Here is a 19,990-nt window from a genome sequence, read left to right as displayed (position 1 = left end):
TTGATTTTTTTTTCTAGAAAATATATATTTCCTTATACATGATATACAATATGTATCTACATACATATATGTGAAATACAGTCCCCAGTTGATGAGTCATTTATCCGTCTGCCTGCTGCACATTTAACTCTTTAACATTTGACAGATTTAAGCCGTCAATAAAATTCTTTAATTGTTATATGATTTTTTTTTATATACGAACATTTACCATATATTGACATACATACATACATTTATGCATATATATATTCAATTTACTTGCGATTTCATCAGGCAGATGTTTCGTTATAGTTTGGACTTTGAAAAAAATAAATTTAGAAACATAAAACTGCTTAGAACTAATTTTAAAATAAAGAAGAACAAAAACTAACAGACTTTCGAGCTTATGAAATTTAGTATTTATGATTTCCCCAAAAGTATTGTGAACCAAAACTGTAGAAACATTATTTGTTTTCGTCAGGAACATTTTGGAGATTGCGGGAAAAGTTGTATAGAATATTGCATTCCCACTGCATGAAATAAGCTGTACTGCCAGAGGAACGATCCATCTGTAAGGAAAAAAAGCGACCCTTTAAAGCCCAACCGAATGAAATAAGCTGCTGCAACGTGTGCTTCCACATGGCCCAAAAATATGATGATTATTTAGCTGTGATTGCTGCCATAGCAACCGATCCGTCTGCAAAAGGTACCAAATGGTGCGGCACCCCTTTGTTTATTGAAATATTTGTATTGTTCAAACAATGCCGGTGGCTGTGCGCTCCGTCGATCGTGTAATCAAATCTCTTTAGATCTCAGGGCTGAGGCTCAGGCTCAGGCTCATGGCAATGGACGAGGGTGCAATCAAATCCCATCGTATGCATCTGTAAAGTGGAAAATCCAACCCTCCGCCACACCAATAATAAACATACACAAGCTTTGCATTTTACATATTTTTTATTCACATCAAGAGCATAACATTGAAACGTGGTTAATTAATGCTGATTAAACAAGGTGGGTTTTCCCTCGCCCCTTGCCAATAATATTACATACATGTGTTATGTGTTAGGTGTGTGTGTGTATGTGAGCATTTCCTTATTTTTCGCTTGAAATATTTCCCACTATTCCTGTATCGTATTTCATTGATATATGTATGGCTATTGTACGGTTTAAAGAACACGTACTAAATATGTTTTAAAATGGGTTTAGTATGCCATTTACTGCACATCGATCAACAAATTCAAAAATAAATTCCATTCCACTCCACTCCGGTACATAGCTTTCATAAAATCTCTTCTCTATTTGTTTTTTAGTTGGATTTTGGTGTACAAATTCACACAAAATCGTATTTTAGGAGTTTCTTCTTCAGAGCATTGTTTTTTTTTTTGTGTTTTTTTGTTTTTCTAAATGAAAATAACGTTACCATCTTTTCATTGTAGATATTCTTAGGATGCAAAAATATAAAAAACCAACAAAAAAGTTTGGGTAAATTTTCATCTATAAATCTCGTACGAGAGTACTTTTCAAAAACTATCTGTTTAGTATATATGCATGTATTTTTGGTGAACAAAAATTCACAAAAATTTGCATTCTTCATCTACTTTTTACTATCAAACCACAGCGCATATATTATTTCTTTGAAATAGTTTCCAAAAAAAAAGAAAACAACTTAAGTTAGGTCTATGCTTTCTGCCTCGTACATATACAATCTCATACAATCTCTCAAAAAAATAGCCGTATTTATCTTTCTTCTCCTACTCGTCTCGTCGTACTAAGTACATGGTACGTCTTAGTACATAGTTTTATGGTGAATAAATTCACAAAAAAATGTGTATATAGAGTATAGGTTGTTATATTGTATGCCCTCTTCCATTCTATCCTTTGCGCACATATATATTTTCTTAAAAAAAAAACACACTTTTTATGCATCTCTAGTAGATATTTTCGCATATTTATCTATATCTTCTCATAGTATCTTCTTCCTAAAAAAAAAAAACTTTGTATGCATCTCTAGTAGATATTTTCACACACGTTCATATACATAGTATTTGTGTACATTTATTGGTTATATATATTTGATATTTTTTTATCCTATGATTCATCATAGAAAAATCACAGAATTTCGGTTGGCCTCGTACCTTTTTTGCCATATCTGTCTCTGTATCGGTTGATGTAGCCCTTCTGCTTCCAATTCTTGACACCGAGTATGACATCAGTGACATTGGGGACATTGTGCCAGGACAGACGCTGCTCGTAATACTCGATGACCAGCTGGGGACACAAGATGCTGGTCTCCTCGTGCGACACCAGGTCGAACTGGGAGCAGCCCTTCCACTGCATCAAGTGCATAATGTCGCCCAAAGCATCGGTGGCGCCCAGTACCTTCACCGGTTCCAGGCCACGGGCGAAGCCCCTCGGCCCGGCGCTAGGATCCAGATTACGCATATACCATGGCTCCCTTACTTCCCGTTGGGCTGATGATACCTGCGATAACTCCGATTTTACCGATAACTCCGATGCGTTCGATACGTTCGATAAATCCGATAGCTCCGATTTCACCGGCATATACGATAGCTCCGATTTCACTGATATCATTGGCATTTCAAATGATTTGCGCCTCTTTTCCGGTGGAGGAGAAGCGGGTGAGTCCGATATATCCGAGTACATAGACATTCGAGACAAGTTAAGACTCTTCTCCAGTAGTGGTGGGGATGCGGGTGTGTCGGATATATCCGAGTACATTGACATTCTAGATAATTTACGCTTCTTCTCAGATGACTTGCGCCTCTTTTCGGATGATTTACGCTTCTTTTCCGATGATTTACGCCTCTTTTCGGGTGGCGGGGACAGGGGGGACTCCCACATCGAATTGTTCTCCGGGGAAGGGGATAACGGTGACTCCCATATCGAATTACTCTCTGAATTACTCCTCTTTCCAAGTAGATGCGATAAGGACGAGGCCGCTGACGACTTGCGCTTCTTTTCAGGGATATTCGATTCCGATGACGATACCGATGACGACTTGCGCTTGGGATTGGGTATCATTGGTTGGAATATGCCCGATACCGACGGCAACGACGAATTGCGCTTCTTTTCCGGGAGCTCGAATGATTCCGCTGACGATATTGATGACGACATCAGTGACCATGTCGATTGCGATAACGAAATGCGCTTCTCTGGAGGGGGCTGCCATGGCGGTGATGGACTTCGCTTCTTGTCCGAGGGTTGGGGCGGGACGGATGAGGAGGGCTCCGATAACGCCGATGACGATAACAATGCCCATGTGGATTCCGATAAGGAACTGCGCTGCTTTTCCGATGAGACCGATGTTGTCGATGGAAATGACGAATAGCGCTTCTTTTCTGGCGGTTGTAATGAGGCCGATGTCGATACCAATGACGAGAATGAGGTCGATGATGATGTCGATGACGACGACGATGCTGATACCGATGACGATGACCGCTTCTTTACGGTGACACAGGATGAAACTGAGTCTCCAGATGACGATGATGACGACGACGACGATGATGATGATGCCGAAGAGTTACGCTTCCCCAAAACAATCGGCTGGTCATTGAATCCCATCGTCTCCTCGTATCTACGGATCGCCTCGGGGCACTCGAGTACCTCCGCATGCTCCCAGGTGTACTCCGGATCCATACGGCCCAACCACTGCACTAAATAGTGAATATTTCCACTTGCCAGACACTTGTCTACGACGCTTTCCACCTGAAAATCCCAAATTTTCGGCCGATGACCCCAGCGTGGCATTGGGATATTGTAGCCTTTGATGCAACAGGTGGCCCGTACGTGGAAAATTTGTGGTTTTCCGCTGCACAAAGATGAGAAGGGATTTTTACATGAGTTCTATGGCGTATCGAATGTCCTTTGCATATCTTGTGCAAATCGATAATCGAGTGAGGCAGTATCTTATGGATACACATACATATATGGGAAAAGTATATAGTATCTATGGATTTTTTGGCGCTGTTTGAATTGCGTTAACTCTAAAGCGCCAAATGCATTAGGACCAAAAGCCAAAAGCACGATAGCTTTCCCAACTGCCTGGCAGCCTGGCAGCCTAGAGCTTTATTTTCAGGTATACCTACGCGCATATGAAAAAATTGTTGTAATTATTTTTGCTGACCTGTTTCTTTCGCTGTTTTGTTCTGTGCGATTTTCATAAAAATTCAATTTCTCTTTTATCGTCTATGTGTTCAACAGTTGTTCTTCGAGTGATTCAACACTTTTTACACATTTTGTAACCGTTTTTCACAGCCGGAAACTAACTTGCCAGCAGAGCTCTCCAGCTGCCATGTGTAACCGTGTGTGCGAGTACTTTTGTAATGCTGCCTCCTGCAATTACTGTGTCCGTGTGCTCCTTGCCACAGATTCCGTGCTCGACACTCACCCCCGACCAGCATACTTTCGCGGAGCTTTTTTCCAGGGCGCCACATTGTGTGTGTTGTTTCAGTAATTTATTTGAATTTGAATTCATTTGTGGCGGCACCATAAATGATGGTTACTTTCTAGATGTCTCCGAGCGAAATCGAATTGATTTTTCACCAGTCATTTATTGGCTCTCAAAGAGATGTATCTGTTGTCGCCAAGATTTATCTGTTGCTTTCTTTCGAGTATTTTAAATGACTTATTACATTTTCTGAAACAATATAATACCAGAAATGTGGTACATGGCAATGTTTTGGGACAATTTAATTTATTTAAATTAGGTTTGCACTCAAAGAGTTCTCAATGTTTCTAGGGGATGTATATTATGTGAATTAGGCCAGAAGATTTAGTTTTAGGTTTAAATTGATTTTAATTTCTTTAACTTCCATTTTCAAAAGGTAGATTCTGCATGCTAGGAGCTATGTGAGAGTGCAGTAAAATACTTGGGGGACACACTACCATTCCTGAAAACTGATTCTTAAAATTATGGTTTTTTTTAATAATAAAATAATGGAATCTAAACGAACGGTAAGCCATGGGTTTGAGAAAGTTGTTTCCTTCTGTTATAATATTTTTTTTTGGACACACAGAGTACCTCTGGGAAGACAATGATCTGTGTGCAGATAATATTGAATATTGAAAACTAAATACGCCATGAGTAATCATCATATTTTTGTATCATTTATTGCATATACATATTGGATCGATATCAATAATAACTATTGATACATCATATCGTATATCAGATATATTCAACATACATACGATTTCATCTACGCGCATGCGGAATCACAAATGTTGGTTTTTTTTTCATTCTCATCTTCTGTTGCTTTAAGTATTTTTGGGTAAATAAATTTAATAAATTAAAAAATACATACAATATATAAAAACAAAAAATTAAATATTCATAAAATATGTGATTCTCACGAAGAGAACCGCTCCTCTCTCCGTTTCTTCTTGTGGAGTAAAATGGATAATCGTGTATTATTTATCGCCGTATGTATCGCTTATCGCTTAGCTTGTCGGCTTGTGGCGATAATTTATTGGACTGGAAAGAGAAAGATCCATGGAGTGGGCTCACAAGAGTCTTTCCTCTTTCTCCCCGTTTTTTTTTTTGTTTTTTTTGGAATAAAATCAATAATCTTGTATTAATTATCGCCGTTTATGGGTTATCGCTTGTAGCGATAATTGATTGCATTGTAGCGAGAATTATTGAACTGGAAGAGGGAGATGGGATCCACAGAAGGAGTGAATTGAACAGATTGTAAGAGTACTAGTTCTGCTCTTAATCTATCATTCACCCAGTATGTACTTTTAGAAGTCTAAAAGAAGTGAGGAACCCCTCAGAAGGGATCTCAATGGATGTTGCAGAGTGTAGGGATGAAACTAGAATATTTTTAAGGAAGAACTAGAAAGCATCACTGGCGTTCGGTTACTCCTGGAGCAATCGAATTGCAGTGCAACGACAAATAGCACCATTTGCTGACTCCCGGATCCCAGATCCTCAGTTCACATCGGTGGCTGCCTCTGCTGGAGTGGTAGCCCCTGGTCCTGGCACCGCATTGTCCAGGCATCGCAGCTTCTGGTACATGTGTATGTAGTGAGCCTGCAGCTGCTTCTGGTAGCCCAGGACCTTGTCCTTCTCGGCACACCATTGCCGCTTCTCCAGCTCCAGGTTGATGCGAAAGTCGTCCAGCTTCTGCCGTAGCTTGGCAATGTCCTCGGCATACGTGGTGGACTCCTCGATGAGGGTGTCCAGCGTCTGCTGCTGTCCCTGGCCCTGGCCTTGGCCCTGTCCCTGGTCCTGCAGCTGCAGTCGCTGCATGATGGCATCCAGCCGGGGCGGAGGAGCCACCACCACCTCCAAGGGGACGGGAGCGGGAACGGCAGCCTCTGCGGAGGATGTGTACTTGCGCGTCTTCTGGCAGATCTCATTAAGGTTGTCCAGCTGCTGCTTGAGACGTGTGTACCGGCCGCAGGGCTCTTCCCCGTACTCGTGGGCAATAGCCAGATCGGAGAGCTCCTTGCGCAGCTTCGCCAGTTCGTTGGTGAGTGCTCCAATCACCTGATCCTTCAACGCAATGATCTTCTGCAGCTGCTGAAGCTGATGCTGGTGCTGGTGCTGGTGATGCTGCTCCTCCTTTGGTTGACTTTGGCTTTTGGTTTCGCTGCTGCTTTTCGTGCTGCTACTGTTGCTGTGGTTGTGGTGCTTCAGGCTAACAATCGCATGATCCTTGACATTGATTTCGATCTGCAAGAGAGACAGGCTTTAGAGGAAATCTCCAAGGCAAGGGTGAGTCCTGCTTACATGCGCTTCCTTCAGCTGCGTCTTGAGTAAAGCTATCTCCCCATTCCGCTCGCACACCTTCCACTCGCTGTCCTCCAACTGGGAGCGCAGTATGGCCACCGTCTGGCGCGTGTCCTCCAGCTGCTGGTGCAGCCCCATCGCCGAGGACTGGAGCTGCTGTTCGGATTGCTTCAGATTCTGATTGCTGCAGCGTGTGGCGTCCAGTTGCTGCTGGAGCTTGTGCACCTGCTCCTGCTGCCGGATCTTGTGCTGCTTCAACTGGAACTGCTGCAAGGCCAGCAGCTGCTCCATTTTCTTCAGCTTCAGCTGATACTCGCGCTGCTCCCGCTCGTAAAGCAACCTCAGACGCTGCGTCTCGTGCTCCCAGTAGACCTCCTTGTCCTAAAGCCGCAGCCAAACGAAAGAAGGGATAGAAAGGAGCAAAGAAAAGCGATGCGGTGTGTTAGTGGTGTCGGGTGTGAACGGTAGATCCCTGGCCTTAACCTTTTGTACTTTGAAAATTACTTTCTCATTGTGCTCCATGGCCTGCCGCAGATACGACAGCTCCGAGTCGCGATCCTTCAGTGCTGCCTCCAGTTCCGAGATGCCCGAGTCCGAGGGCGAGGGCGTCAGATCACTCCCAACCATTGTCCCGCTGCTTTTGCTGGAAGATGGATCCCTTTTAGATTACACGATACACATAAATACAATCATCATCTTCTGCCTCACCTGCTGGCCCCATCCGTCATGCATTCAGTATTCATGGCATCCTCATGGCTGCTGCTGCCACGCTGTAGCACGCGATGATTCCGGCGCCTGGCTGCCAAATGCCGCAGATCTGTTGTGCCTGTGAAAGAAGGAGATTCGTTGAAGGATTTCCCTTCCTTCCTCGATGTTGCGTTTTCTTACTGCCAAACTTCTGTGTTACGGCTGTCGTTGGGAGCGGTGCCAGCGATGGTGTTGATCCATAGCCATATCTTTCCACCGATCCGGAGACCACTTGCTGCTGCTGTTGTTGCAGCTGCTGCTGGAATTGCTGCTGTTGCTGTTGTTGCTGTTGCTGTTGTTGCTGTTGCTGCTGTTGCTGCTGGAGATGCTGCTGCTGTTGCAACTGCTGCTGCTGGTGGCATGCTATGCGATAGTCCGGCTCAAATGGTATCGGCTTGAAGGCAATGGGACGCAGATAGTTACCCCCCGAGCCCGAACCCGAGCCCAAAGCCGAACCCGAACCGGAACCTCCTCCATTGGTGCTCTAGAAATCAAAATCAAAATTCAATCAAGGCCTAGCCCCTGAATCTCGCACAAAAGCCTCACCTGTTCCATGGCCTCGCCCATCGATGTCTGTTGCTGTTGCTGTTGCTGTTGCTGCTGCTGCTGCTGGTGCTGCTCGTTAATGGCCAATCGACTTCCTCCGGTAATGGGTGTGGTCCGTCGTGCCACTGATTGCTGCTGATGTGGCAGCATCATTGCCGGCAGCGACTGTAGCGCCTCCTCCTCGTTTGCGTACCGCTGCTCTTCTCCTCCTCCACCGGCCACGCAGCTGCGACTCAGCTCAAACATTTGCCGGATGTTCTGGAACTTGGAACGCATCTGCATCTGGTGGGGGCCACCATCCGCATTCCCATCCCCATCCAGATTGCTGTGGCTCCCGAACTTCTGGCTGAAGCGCCGCTGCTCCTGGCGCGACTTGAGCGTGCCCGTGTGGAAGCCATGTCCTTGGGAGAACTGCAGCAACGGCGACTGATGACTGGGGGTGCTACGCAATGCCAGCGGGGCATTGGTCTCCAGCGAAACGCTGCGCTTGTGGCCCCGCTTGCCTGGCCCCATGGACACCATGGAGGCCGGTGGTGTACCCGGCGGCGGGCCGCTCACGGCGTGAACAGGCAGCGCCATGTGTGTGGCAGCGGACATGCTGATGATCGAGAGCTGGAAAATGGTATAAATAGAGAGAGATATGTACTATAAAGGCAGTATTCGATGGGAATAGTCGAAAGAATCCTTCTGTCGGGGTCACCAGTATTGAAAGTATGTATATATGTATGTCTTATGATTTCAAAGTCTCTCTTTCTATTGAGATATTGTTTTCTTTCTTCAGTCGAATGCATCATGTATTCGGTGACACCTTTTCGTCTCTTTTTGGGCCATCTATGATGCATTCTCCATGATTCAATCTGCACCTGCCTAGTCTGCATCTCAATTGCGACAATTATACGCAGGGAGGAAGGCAGAAGCCGGCCCCTAATGTTTTTAGCTTTTACCCTCTTTTCGGGTCGGTACTCCCGCGTTCTAGCTTTGGAGATGAGAGTACCCTCGGAAATCGGAGCTCCTCTTTTCCTACGTTATCCTTTACTCTGCTTAAACACTATTAAAAGGTACCTTCACCTTGGTTGACCTTCTGTTTCAAGAGCTCTCCCATTTGTAAACTGTTTCATGACCTTGCGAGACTCCGTTTTGGGAAATGAGAGCTTGAAGCATACAAATAAATAAATAGAAGGCACCATTCATCGACAAATGAAGCAGCAACCTGTTCCGGAGTCTTCTCCAAGAAGGATCTAGACGGACCTGCAGAGATCTCTTTCTAGACACAGCGTGGAGTGGTCTTTCCAACGTTTCGCCATCGTTCCATTTTCGCACGAATGCTCGAATGATGATGATCTCTCTCGTTTGGTGGTCTGCCATCTGCCTTGGGTGCCAGCTACCCCCCGCTGCATTAGCCGCAGATTCGATTCGATCTTCTAAGCCAAGCCCAAAGTCTTATGCTCTTAACGGTGTATACCGCTTTGCCATAGACATCGACGGGCACTGGCACTGGCGCTGGCACTGAGTGGCACTCTGGCACTTTCTCATTTCTTGTCGCACGACCCATATTTTTACAACTATTTCCATCTGTCCATCGCCTCGCGGACTCCACTCGCGGACTGGAACTCGTCTCAGCTCTGGCGCGGTTTATTGAGACCATCGTTTCGGGGCACTCCACTGTAAGGTTCTTCCTCTGGCAACAGGTTTTTCTCTTTAGCCCCAGATCTGCTCTACGCTGCTCTTCGATGTTCTCCGATCTTGCTCGGGGGCCCTCATCTACTGATCTCCTGATCACAGATTGCCAAACGATTAGGGTTAAGGTCAAGTGCGTGACCCGGCCGAGGGTTTAATGGGTTGGCTAGTGTATTTTTTTTGCAAAGCGTGCAATTGGGTAAGGCATTAGAGCCTGGGTGCAAGTGTTTCAGCTTCAATTTCATGATGACATTTTTTAATGGACCAAATTTCTCACTTCTAGAGTTTTATTTTTATTGTCTTTTAATGGAATGGTTAGAATGGTTGCAAATGGAACTATGAACCCTGCAAAAAACTTTCAAAAGGGTTCCATTTTTCCAAAATACTGCAGAAGAAAAATAAGAATTATATTTTCTTAGAGAGATACAAAAACCTCTAGGAGTAGCTCTGATCGTAGCGATGGTCTTTGGAGATCTTTTTGTGGGTGTCTGCGATCTCTTGAGAGCCAAGCTGTTCGACATTAGTGTAAGGCAATGCATTGAACGCATTCCATTAACAGTTCCTCCATTCCTTGGCGGAAGGTACAGATGGACCCTAAGGAAATCAGAGCGCATACGCAAGATACAGATACAAAGCAACAGATACATTGGTTGTGTGTTGTATTTCCTGTGTTCTCCAATCGAACACCACCTCAGATTGCGTTTTATCAGTGGTCGAACAGGTTCCATTTGCCGTGTTGCTCCACTTACCAGTAGATACGATACCCCACCCGCCTGTAAAAAGTATCGTACAGATAGTTAGATACATAGATCGATATGTGTGTTTCCTGGACTGCCACTAGTACGAGTTGCTAACTGTTAAGCACTTGTATTAAGAGTCAAAACGGTTAGATAACTGTCAATCACGAAGCAAACCATTGAAGCCCATCCGAACAGCAGACGACAGCAGACAGCAGGTTGTGTGGTTCCATTGTATCGACTGGATGGCTGGATGCCTGCTTTGTATCCGTATCTATTGGCCTGTTAAATGGCCAGCAATCTATTCATTTTCCATGCCCCATGCCCCGCCACGCGAGTGCCGCGAGAGCTCAAACAAAAGCCGACAATCGGCGACAATTTCCAACCGAGAAACCGACCGACAGACCGTCCGTCCGTCCGACCGTCGCACAACGTCGTTAAACTGCCAATGTAATTTATTTACTTCGGACTTGCGAAACACTCTCTCATGCAGCACTCCCCTCCGCAAGAGGCACACCGCACTGTGGCAACACATTCACAAATCACATTAGCGGCTAACTGTTAGATTTTTAGCTGCAGAAATCTGTATCTGCATCTGCAAAATGTATCTGTATACCAGCGAAAATTATGAGCCAAAACGACCGAAAAACCCCTCTTTTGTGGAATGGAAACCTGTTTCTTCTATTCGGCTTACGGCCAGTTCTTGATGGTCAAAGCTTTGGGCTTTTTTACGAGTTTTTATACCCGATACTCAAAATGGTTTTAGGGGTATATTAGATTTGTGGTGAAAGTGGATGTGTGTAACGTCCAGAAGGAAGCGTTTCCGACCTCATAAAGTGTATATATTCTTGATCAGCATCAAAAGCCGAGTCGATTGAGTCAAGTCTGTCTGGTCGTCCGTCCCTATGAGCGCCTAGTGACACGTTCAGACACGTTTTCTGCCTGACTAAGTATCGGGTATAAGTGTAGAGCTGCGGTCGCAGCAGCAACTCACAGCATTCCCCCCGTTTTTTGAGTGTTTGAAAGTTTCTATGAATGAAAGTATCTTTTTTAGTTGTTTGCGGTTCGAAGGAGAGTCCAGAAATAATAATAACAACAGAAGATCAGCATCGAAACGAAAACAGAGTGTGAGTGACCCTAAAGAACACCGACGATCCATAGATCGATAGAGCGGTCCATTGAGCGGGAGGGAGACTGTGCCACGCGGCGTATGAGTAATCTCAGTGTGCGTTGCATATCGTCATCGTCGTTGGGGCCCAGTCAAAACCGCTGAACGGCTGCGGGATTATTAGCCAATGCCTTTTTCCCACGCTCGCCAGTTGGCAAAGATTTTATATGCATACTCGTACTGACGGCCAGCCAGTCAGCCAGCTAGCCACTCGCACGCTGCACAGTGGTTCGATGCAAAAGATACAGAGACTCGTGGAGTTAGCGATAAGATACGAAAGCCACCTCCTCCCAAAGGCAAGAAAAGACTGAGACTACGGACTCTCAAAAGGAAAGGAAGAAAAAGATACGGAAAAGAACCTACAAATTGAAAGTGGCACAACAAAAGTCTGATCAAAGTTGGCGATTAGCCCAGAAAGTTTCCCTTCCAAGAACGGGGGCTCCAATCCAACATAACCCCCCTCTTAAGTGTGTTATTCTTATCGGAATGCCACCTCTTTAGCTTTTCTTATCAAATGAATCCAACCGCTTGACCCCACAGTATCTGTATCTAAAACACGCACAATGGCACATATACCCAACCGATGGGAGCTGCCGCATGACACATGCATCATTGAAACGTTGTGCATTTTGTTTTTAAATTAGTAAAGTTGTTGTTGTTAACCATTTGTAAGTCAGTAAAAGAAAAATTAATATGGACTGAACAAGGACTTCCCAGTGTTTTATATAATTTTACATAAAATATTATAATAATAAATGCAACAAATAGATTTAATGCCTCTAGGAAAATTGTTCATACATCAAGTGTGTCAAAATAGCATCTTAAAACTGTGTTTTCTTCTCCATTTTCATGGAATCTTTGCAGATATCGCCCTTCGATGATTGCAAAAAATCTCAAGCCACTGTGCAACGCGCTTTTCATTCCATACCATTCCATTCCATTCCATTTGTTGCCTGCGATTTGTGTTTGGTTTATAGTTTTTGTTGAACTTTTTGCCTGTTTGCATTCGAATGCTCGAATATCTCAAATGTCGGAACGAAGCGTACGACTTGGGCGCTTGGGCGCTGAGCTTTCGGTTATTTATTGTTGATTGTGAATTTTTAATTGAATTCATTTACGAAGTAGACAACGGAGTTGACAGTGGAGCGAAGCGAAGAGAGATAATTGCAATCGAAGCTGGAAACGGAATCGAACAGAATGACTCCGCCAGAGAGTGAGAGAGAGACAGTGAGTAAGGGGTAGAGTATCTGTTTATTTTTCTTTTTTTTTTTTGGGAGTTTTGGGCCATTGCACATTTGCTGTGGCAGAGACGCGTTCAACAGCAACCATTCAACATTTCATAAGCGTGACGAAAGACTGAAAACTTTTCTTTTCTTTTGCTATTATTATGATTTTTTCTCTATTTATTTTCCTTTTTCTTTTTTTAATTTATTTCTTAGCAAAAGCTGTTAGTTTTTCATTTAAGACGCAAATGCATTTCAGGTTTTGATTTTGAAATCATATTAATTTTTCTCTCCCTCCCCCTCTCCTTCTTTCCCTCTCTCGCTCTGTTTTCGTTTCTTTCTTTTGTGTTTCACTTTCGTTTTGCATCATGCATCCAGGCATCGTCGGCTCGAAGCGGAATGAGATTGCAAAAGGTCAGAGCGCGTTGCATTCAACTGTGACGTCAGGCGTTGGCAGCGTCATGCATTCATGGGTTTATGGATGGTTTTATTGGGGATTGGAGGTAGGGGGGGAATGAGGCAACAGCCATGAGGAAACCCTCTTCGAAAGTTTATCGAAATATTAGACAAATGGATCGATCCATCGATTCGGTGGGGTGGGTAGGGGTTCGACCTTGAGGCGGTGCCTAAGAGCAGGAAATCTTTTTGTTGACTGCTTGATTGCGATTTCGTTATACTTTTCTTTAGGCGGATGGAGATTAAAACGAATGGGACGGAACAACGCAGGGGAACGGATGGAATGGAACAAATGCAAGGACTGGAATGGAGTGAAATGGAAAATTAAAGAGTAGAACGAGTGAAATGAATCAAAGATGAGGAATGTGTGGGGTGGAACGCATTTTATTCCTAAAAATGGATTTAATGGGAAAATTAGAAACGAATGGAATGTAACAAGATACGGAATTGCTATACCTATAAGAGTGAGTACTCTTTTCCCTAAGGAAACGGCTATACAATACGGAATATCTAAGGCACAATAGTTGAAGGAAATCTTTAAAGTTGACTGCGATTTCGTCAGACATTTCGTTGGCCTTAAAAATCATTCTAAACTTAGTTTTTAAGCCCCCACACTCAAAATACTCAACGTTCAACAGAGTCTCGACACTCGAAACACATTCGATATTTATGAAGCTCAAACACTCCTCCACTCCGATCTGTCTGGTGTCTGGAGAGCCAATCCCCCTTCCGGCGGCGGCGGCGGCGACGGCGGACTCACTCAGTGAGTGAGTGAAAGGTGCAGTCGCACAGTTCGTAGGAGCAACTTCTTCTGACAGCCAGAACATTCTGTGATGGGAACTGTTTTCGGCGGTGCCCAAGAATCCACTTGGGACCGGCGACTGGAACTGGAACTCCTTGGAGACTTGGGTGGGACTGGTTAGCGGCAGTACTGGAACCTGGTCATTCCTTCCCTTATAAGGCCACCAATCTCCATTCCCACATTATTTTGGGCCCTTGGGGCTGCCAATGGCTGGATGGCAATGGAGATGGCATATTTTTCGTCAGATTTGTAATTTCTGAGCTTTCTGCTGATGTTGCAACATCCATGGAGCAAAGTACACGAGTACCTACTATTTGCCACAGTTAAATATTGAATTTGTTTTGCAGTTCATTCTATTGTCAGATCCAACAAAACGGTGGAGCGTGACTAATGGGGGGAATGGGCTTCGACTTGGGCTTGGGCCCGGGCCCGGGCTCGGGCTTGGGAATGGTAGCCCCCCCCCCCATCGATGTGTGTGGACGTGGGAAAGTTCGCCCACGGTTTGTGGCTGATCTTTTGGCTAGGATTCGGTCAGATCTAACAGCTGGCTGACTGGCTACCTGGCTGTCCAGTTCTGCCCCGTAGCCCCGTTGCCCCGTTGTGCTTCGATGGATCGGATCAGTGAAAGCTTGCATGTGGCATAGCCTGCTCTGCATTTGTAATTGCTGCCACAACCGTTTGGAATACCCTTTCTTGCAGACGAGCGTATTAACTGGATGTTTCCTTCAGTTTTGCGTCCTCCAATGAGAGCTATCCATAGGGTATCGAAATGTCGAGCAACATTGCAGGTTTTTAGTTGTTTTTGTGTTTTTGTGTTGGTCCGGATATTGAAGCTCGACCTGCGCTGATCCATCGCTTAATTGAGCGAAACCTCTCGATTTGCATGAATCCGACTGTCATTATCATCGCAATGCCTCTCCCCACAACACCTCCCCCTCCTACTCTCCCTCTATTTTTCTCTGCCTGTTTGTTTTAGTTTTCTGTTGTCTGCCAAATTCGGTAAATAGACAAAATGCTGGCTAACAAATATTCAAGAATTTTGAAACATTACGCCAACGCCGAAGTCGAAAATTCAAAAAGCCGAAAGCCCTGAGACAATGGCAATTCATTCATTGTAATTTAAGGTCAATGGGATTTTTGGGCCTATGCCGAATATGGAGAATATGAGAATGGACGGATCGAGAGATACAGCTCCAAATAACCATTCCTTAAGATACATTTTGTGCTCTGGTTTGAGCCAAAAAAAAAAAACAAAAACTATCTGCTGTACAACCCGCATTCATCAACAGTTCGGAGGCACTTCAAAGATACATAGATGAATGGATGAATGGATGGATGGATGGTCTTGGATTGGAATGGGAATTGGAACTGTCTTGTGAATGTGTATGTGGGTGTATTTGTTGTGCTTAACCCGTTTTTACACTGATGAATAGCGAATAGCAACTCCATCCACCTCTCCACTGGTACGAGTGCTCGTATGTTCCGTTAAAATTAAAAATACTATTAATGAGAGTTATCTTTGGCGTCTCTGGGTAATTGTTTTTTGCCAGCTGTAGCTGCATAGATAGATACTCGTGCAAGATACGAGTATCTCTGTGTGGGGGGGAAAATGGTGGGAAAATACGGCGGCGACCCATACGGATGGTGTAATTAAATGCAATGCTCGTATGATAAGCGACGGAACAAAACCACTTAATGGAACAGAATGAAACGGAATGCCTAATGGGATGGAGAGTGGAGTTCGTTCTCTATGACGGGAACTAATGGAATGGAACGTGGAGGAGGACTGAGACTACTGTGCGTCCCGATTCAATCCGATTAAATGTCAATCGAAGGCCAATTCATGGCTATAGAACTTTTAGAGCACTTTTAGCAGGCCGATCTACAATATCTGTGTATCGCTCGTTGGAAAAGGTTCCGCACTGAGCTGATTAGGATAATTAATAGGTAAAACAAGTCTTAATTGAACTTGTTCACTTGTTTGTCTTCTACTGTCTTGCTTTGAGCCTGGGCCGGCAATTAAGCAAACGTTTATGTACGTGATTTACGGCATTTGCATATAAAGTGCTTAACTATTTGTCTGAATAAATAATTATTGCCAGACACCGCAGCTCATTCCACAAATAATGTGTTCTTTGGTGGGAACGAATTGTATAATGGCATCGATAAACCATTAACATTTTGATGGTTTGGATGATTGCTAGCCCAAAATGATGAAATATTATCCATGATTGACCCAAAAGAATGATTATTTAATTAGAAATCATTCGTTTGGCACTTATCCTTGAAGAAATCGGCAAAACCCGAAGCTGAATGCTGATTGCTGAATGGAAGTGAAGTGTTCTCCAAGCTGCCATACCATGCCACTCCATTCCATTCCATTCCATTCCACACTCCACTCGGATGATGATGATGACCTGGATCTATCGTGCGAGTACAAGACTAAGTCAAGTCGAAGTCAGCCACTGTCCCACTATCCAGTATCCACCACACACGGAACACCTTATCTTCTTTCACTTGAGCTTCACCTACATAAAAAAGGCCACAACACACCATCGGACCAGCGGACCCACGGAGAGGAGTATCAAAAGTGATCATAAATCTTTATAACCTGTATGGGGGGATTTTCACCAGGTTTTTCGGGCACTCGATGTGGGGTGCTCCCCTGGCCACCACAGACCTCCCCAGGGAGAAAGAGTGTACTCTCGTAAAAAGTGAATTTCTGCCCGCAATCCACAATCCCAGACAAGCGATCCGCTCGCTCCACTTCAGCAGCCTTCAGCCTCCGCTTTATATTACTTTTTAGTTTTTGTTTTTGTTTTGGTTTTGGTTTTGGACTTTGGTTATGTTTTTCCTTCCCAGATGACTTTTGTACTCTTTTGTTTTTTGTTTTTTTTTTTTTTGCTTTTGTTTTTGTGCTTTTTTGCGCTCGCACTTGGCCTTAATTGCGGCGCATGCGCGCGCACTTTCAATTCCTTTCGGAGTCGGAGAAACAAAGAAAATAATATTAAAAAATACAACAACAAAATCGTGTGGCAAATTGTTGGCCGAGTCAGAAATTAGATTTAAAGCGCGGCGATAATGATGCGGCAGAGAGTCTAATAATAATTTTTGCAGCTGCGGAACGGGGCAGGGCAGGGGCAAATCCAAAACGAAAATTGCTCTGAAGCTCTGAAGCGAACAGAATTGAGGCTTGAGATCTGAGAGTCAAGAGACGGCTGCCAGCAAGTTCAGGGCTAACGAAAAATCAAGGAACAAATGAAGGAATGTTAAATACACTACCATCGAGGGTATCCGTGTCTTCGCATGCTCCATTCCCTTTTGAATCGAGGACATTCATGCTATGGCAGTCCCCATGCCATTTGGAGTCCTTTATTGGGGAGCATTGCATTAGGGGTATTCACTGTTTTCAACACACATATTTTCACAGATTTTTGATCTTTTTTTTCTATAATCACAGCGATCTAGAGATATGTATATTGATTACCAGAGCCAAGGCTACCTCGAGCTCCTTCTAGGGTATTCTTCGGGCGCAAAAAAATGAGCAACCGAAAGAAAAGAAAAAAAAGAGCTCAAAGACAGAGGAGAGTCGCATATTTCTAGAGGCTGACCAGAGCACCGCGGCAATGTCTCTTTTTTTGTGTGTGTTTTTTTTATATTTTATCATTTTTCTTTTCTTTTTTTTTAGTTTTGTTTTGTTTTTTTTTTTTGTGTTTTTTGCTACTTGGACCAACAGGTTCGTTCGTTCGTGGTGGTTCGATGTTGAGAAAAAGTCAAACGGCTCAATAATCGAAGACGGTTCGGGGCTGAAGCTGGAACTGAGCTTCGCTGGAGCTGGGCTCGGGCTGGGGCTGGGACTGGGGCTCCAACTTCAACTTCAGAATCCGGATAAATGAGGACAACAACAGCGACAACTTTAATGAGGTTATGTCTAGGTATGTACATATATGCAGGTATGTGTGTGCCTGTCCGTCTGTCTGTTTGTGTGTCAGTCATGTCCGAATATTTTCGAATGCAATTCCGAATAAAATTGAAATTAAACAAATTTAATATACCCCAATACTCATTTTGAGTATCGGGTATACAAATCTTGAACTATTATTTTCGCTTACCTCTTCCTCTCCTCTCGTCACGCTCTCTGTGCGACTCCACTCGTTTTGGATCTCTTGATCAAAATTCTTGTTGCTTATTTTTGTTTTGTTTTTCAAAAAGGGGCGCAATATTCCCTTATTTATGCATGAATTTTGCTTGATTTTCTCACTCCCTTTCGCACTCTCTTGCTTTCACAAAAACCACAAAAAAATACAGCTTAGTTGTAAATAAAAATGATCTGCGAAAATTAAGGAAAAACAAAAAGCCGTTGCACGCCAGCGCTTTCAAATTTTGTTCTAGAGAGTCTTTTTGCGCATACGCAGCGCCGACTTCGACTTGGACTTTCACGTACGAGCGCTCAAAGCAAACTTATCCATGGGGCCCGTGTGCCGAGCCCGAGCCGATGGTATAACTGCCGAGGGTATGCCATCGTGCTCTCGGTGGCCTAAGCTTTTTGCCAGCCTCTTGTCGCATAGCTTTTTTGTAGCTTTGAGAGAGCGCTCCCTGAGTTTGTCCATACCTGGCGCAGCCGCAGTGAGAGAGCCGCACTAGCAGTAGCAGAATAATCACCTGTGAGAGAACAGCAACACTGCACCAGTGGGAGAGCAGCAGGCAGCGGTAGTAGAAATGAGAGAGCAAGCAGCACCAGTAGCACCAGAGAGAGAGAGAAAGAGCAGCTGTGATTCCACGGTGACTGGGATAGGGGCTCCCTCCCATTTCGGAACTGAGGATCAGTGCTGCTTGGCTAGCTGTTTTGCGGCAAAAAATGCAAGGTGCTACCACTCTTTGGCGCTGCACTCATTTTATCCATTGGGACATCTTGGCTCGCCTTTATATCACTGCCGTTCCGCTGCTCTCGAAAGTTATTATTCTATTTGCGTAAACATATGGGCAACATATGGACATCGCAGGGCACGCTCCCATTTGGAACAGTGGAATAATAATACAAAAGAGATCAATATTAATTGCCATTCATTTCTTAATCTGTTAATTATGAATTTAAATAACCTATCTCTATAGGAAGCAGTAGATTTATTCTACAGCTACCACATCACTGAATTGGCCATCATTGTCGCTGATTCTTCCTGCTTGGCCAGGGTTGCCACGGCGCTGCAATTACGCAGCTGATTCGACCGCAGCAGCAGCAGCTAATTTCCTCTAATTTTGCGGTATTTTCCCATATGGGTTGGTCGAGTGAATGGCCAGAGATGGCTGGCTACTTGTTACATGGTTTTGCAGTTCTTGCAGCAGACACGCGCACCTGTAATGGCCATCCGTCCGCAAATTGACCCATAAAATGGTAACGTTTCTTGGGCCATGATGGATTAGCTGTCCATATATCATCGTAGATACATTATCCGACTGTGGCAGAACAGGGCAGGGGGAACAGAGTGCAACAAGCCTGGTAAATGCGAATACAAGTATCCGAATACATAAATAACCATCTACCATGCTGCTGCTGTTGTTGGCTTGTATATTCGTACACCCCGATCGTGTCGATCTCATGTCTTCGATTTGCATGCCAAGTAGTCGGGAAGTCGAAGTAGAAGTCGTACTTCAGTACATGGTGTCTATGTGCCAGCACAGCAGCAGCACCGCAGGAACAGCGGCTGGTTTATGAATCCAAAACATGCGATATCCGATCACAGCGATCGCCATTCTACAGTGCCAGTGCCAGTGCCAGCAATCCTCATCTCAAGGCTGTCTCTCCCGCCATCAGATGCCATTAGCTTATGAGTCGCGATTAACCCTAAACTAGCGTATGGTTCTCTTTCGTGGGTCATTCGTTTTCGTAACAGAGAACCCCCA

General features: G+C 44.4%; 2 protein-coding genes across 2 annotated transcripts; both read right to left on the bottom strand.

The window, feature by feature from the left end:
* Positions 1-1,927: 1,927 nt before the first annotated feature.
* LOC6597413 (uncharacterized protein DDB_G0271670) lies at positions 1,928-4,273 on the bottom strand. Its single transcript, XM_026990615.1, has 2 exons — positions 4,124-4,273; positions 1,928-3,808 (listed from the first exon to the last, which is right to left on the bottom strand). The coding sequence occupies exon 2, from the start codon at positions 3,745-3,747 to the stop codon at positions 2,089-2,091; it is 1,659 nt and encodes a 552-aa protein (XP_026846416.1). The 5' UTR covers positions 3,748-3,808; positions 4,124-4,273; the 3' UTR covers positions 1,928-2,088.
* Positions 4,274-5,317: 1,044 nt separating this feature from the next.
* Positions 5,318-18,493, bottom strand: LOC6597411 (leucine zipper putative tumor suppressor 2 homolog). The gene is made up of 7 exons (XM_002022383.2): positions 18,202-18,493; positions 8,027-8,638; positions 7,622-7,964; positions 7,442-7,559; positions 7,238-7,376; positions 6,734-7,114; positions 5,318-6,676 (listed from the first exon to the last, which is right to left on the bottom strand). The coding sequence occupies exons 2-7, from the start codon at positions 8,621-8,623 to the stop codon at positions 5,930-5,932; spliced, it is 2,325 nt and encodes a 774-aa protein (XP_002022419.2). The 5' UTR covers positions 8,624-8,638; positions 18,202-18,493; the 3' UTR covers positions 5,318-5,929.
* Between the last annotated feature and the right edge of the window lie 1,497 nt (positions 18,494-19,990).

The sequence above is a fragment of the Drosophila persimilis genome, unplaced genomic scaffold, assembly GCF_003286085.1.
Source record: "Drosophila persimilis strain 14011-0111.01,24,50 unplaced genomic scaffold, DperRS2 tig00000606-arrow-arrow-pilon, whole genome shotgun sequence".
Lineage (NCBI taxonomy): Eukaryota > Metazoa > Arthropoda > Insecta > Diptera > Drosophilidae > Drosophila > Drosophila persimilis.
The sequence above is the reverse complement of the archived record's forward strand: the minus strand, read 5'-3'. Positions and strand labels throughout refer to the sequence as shown.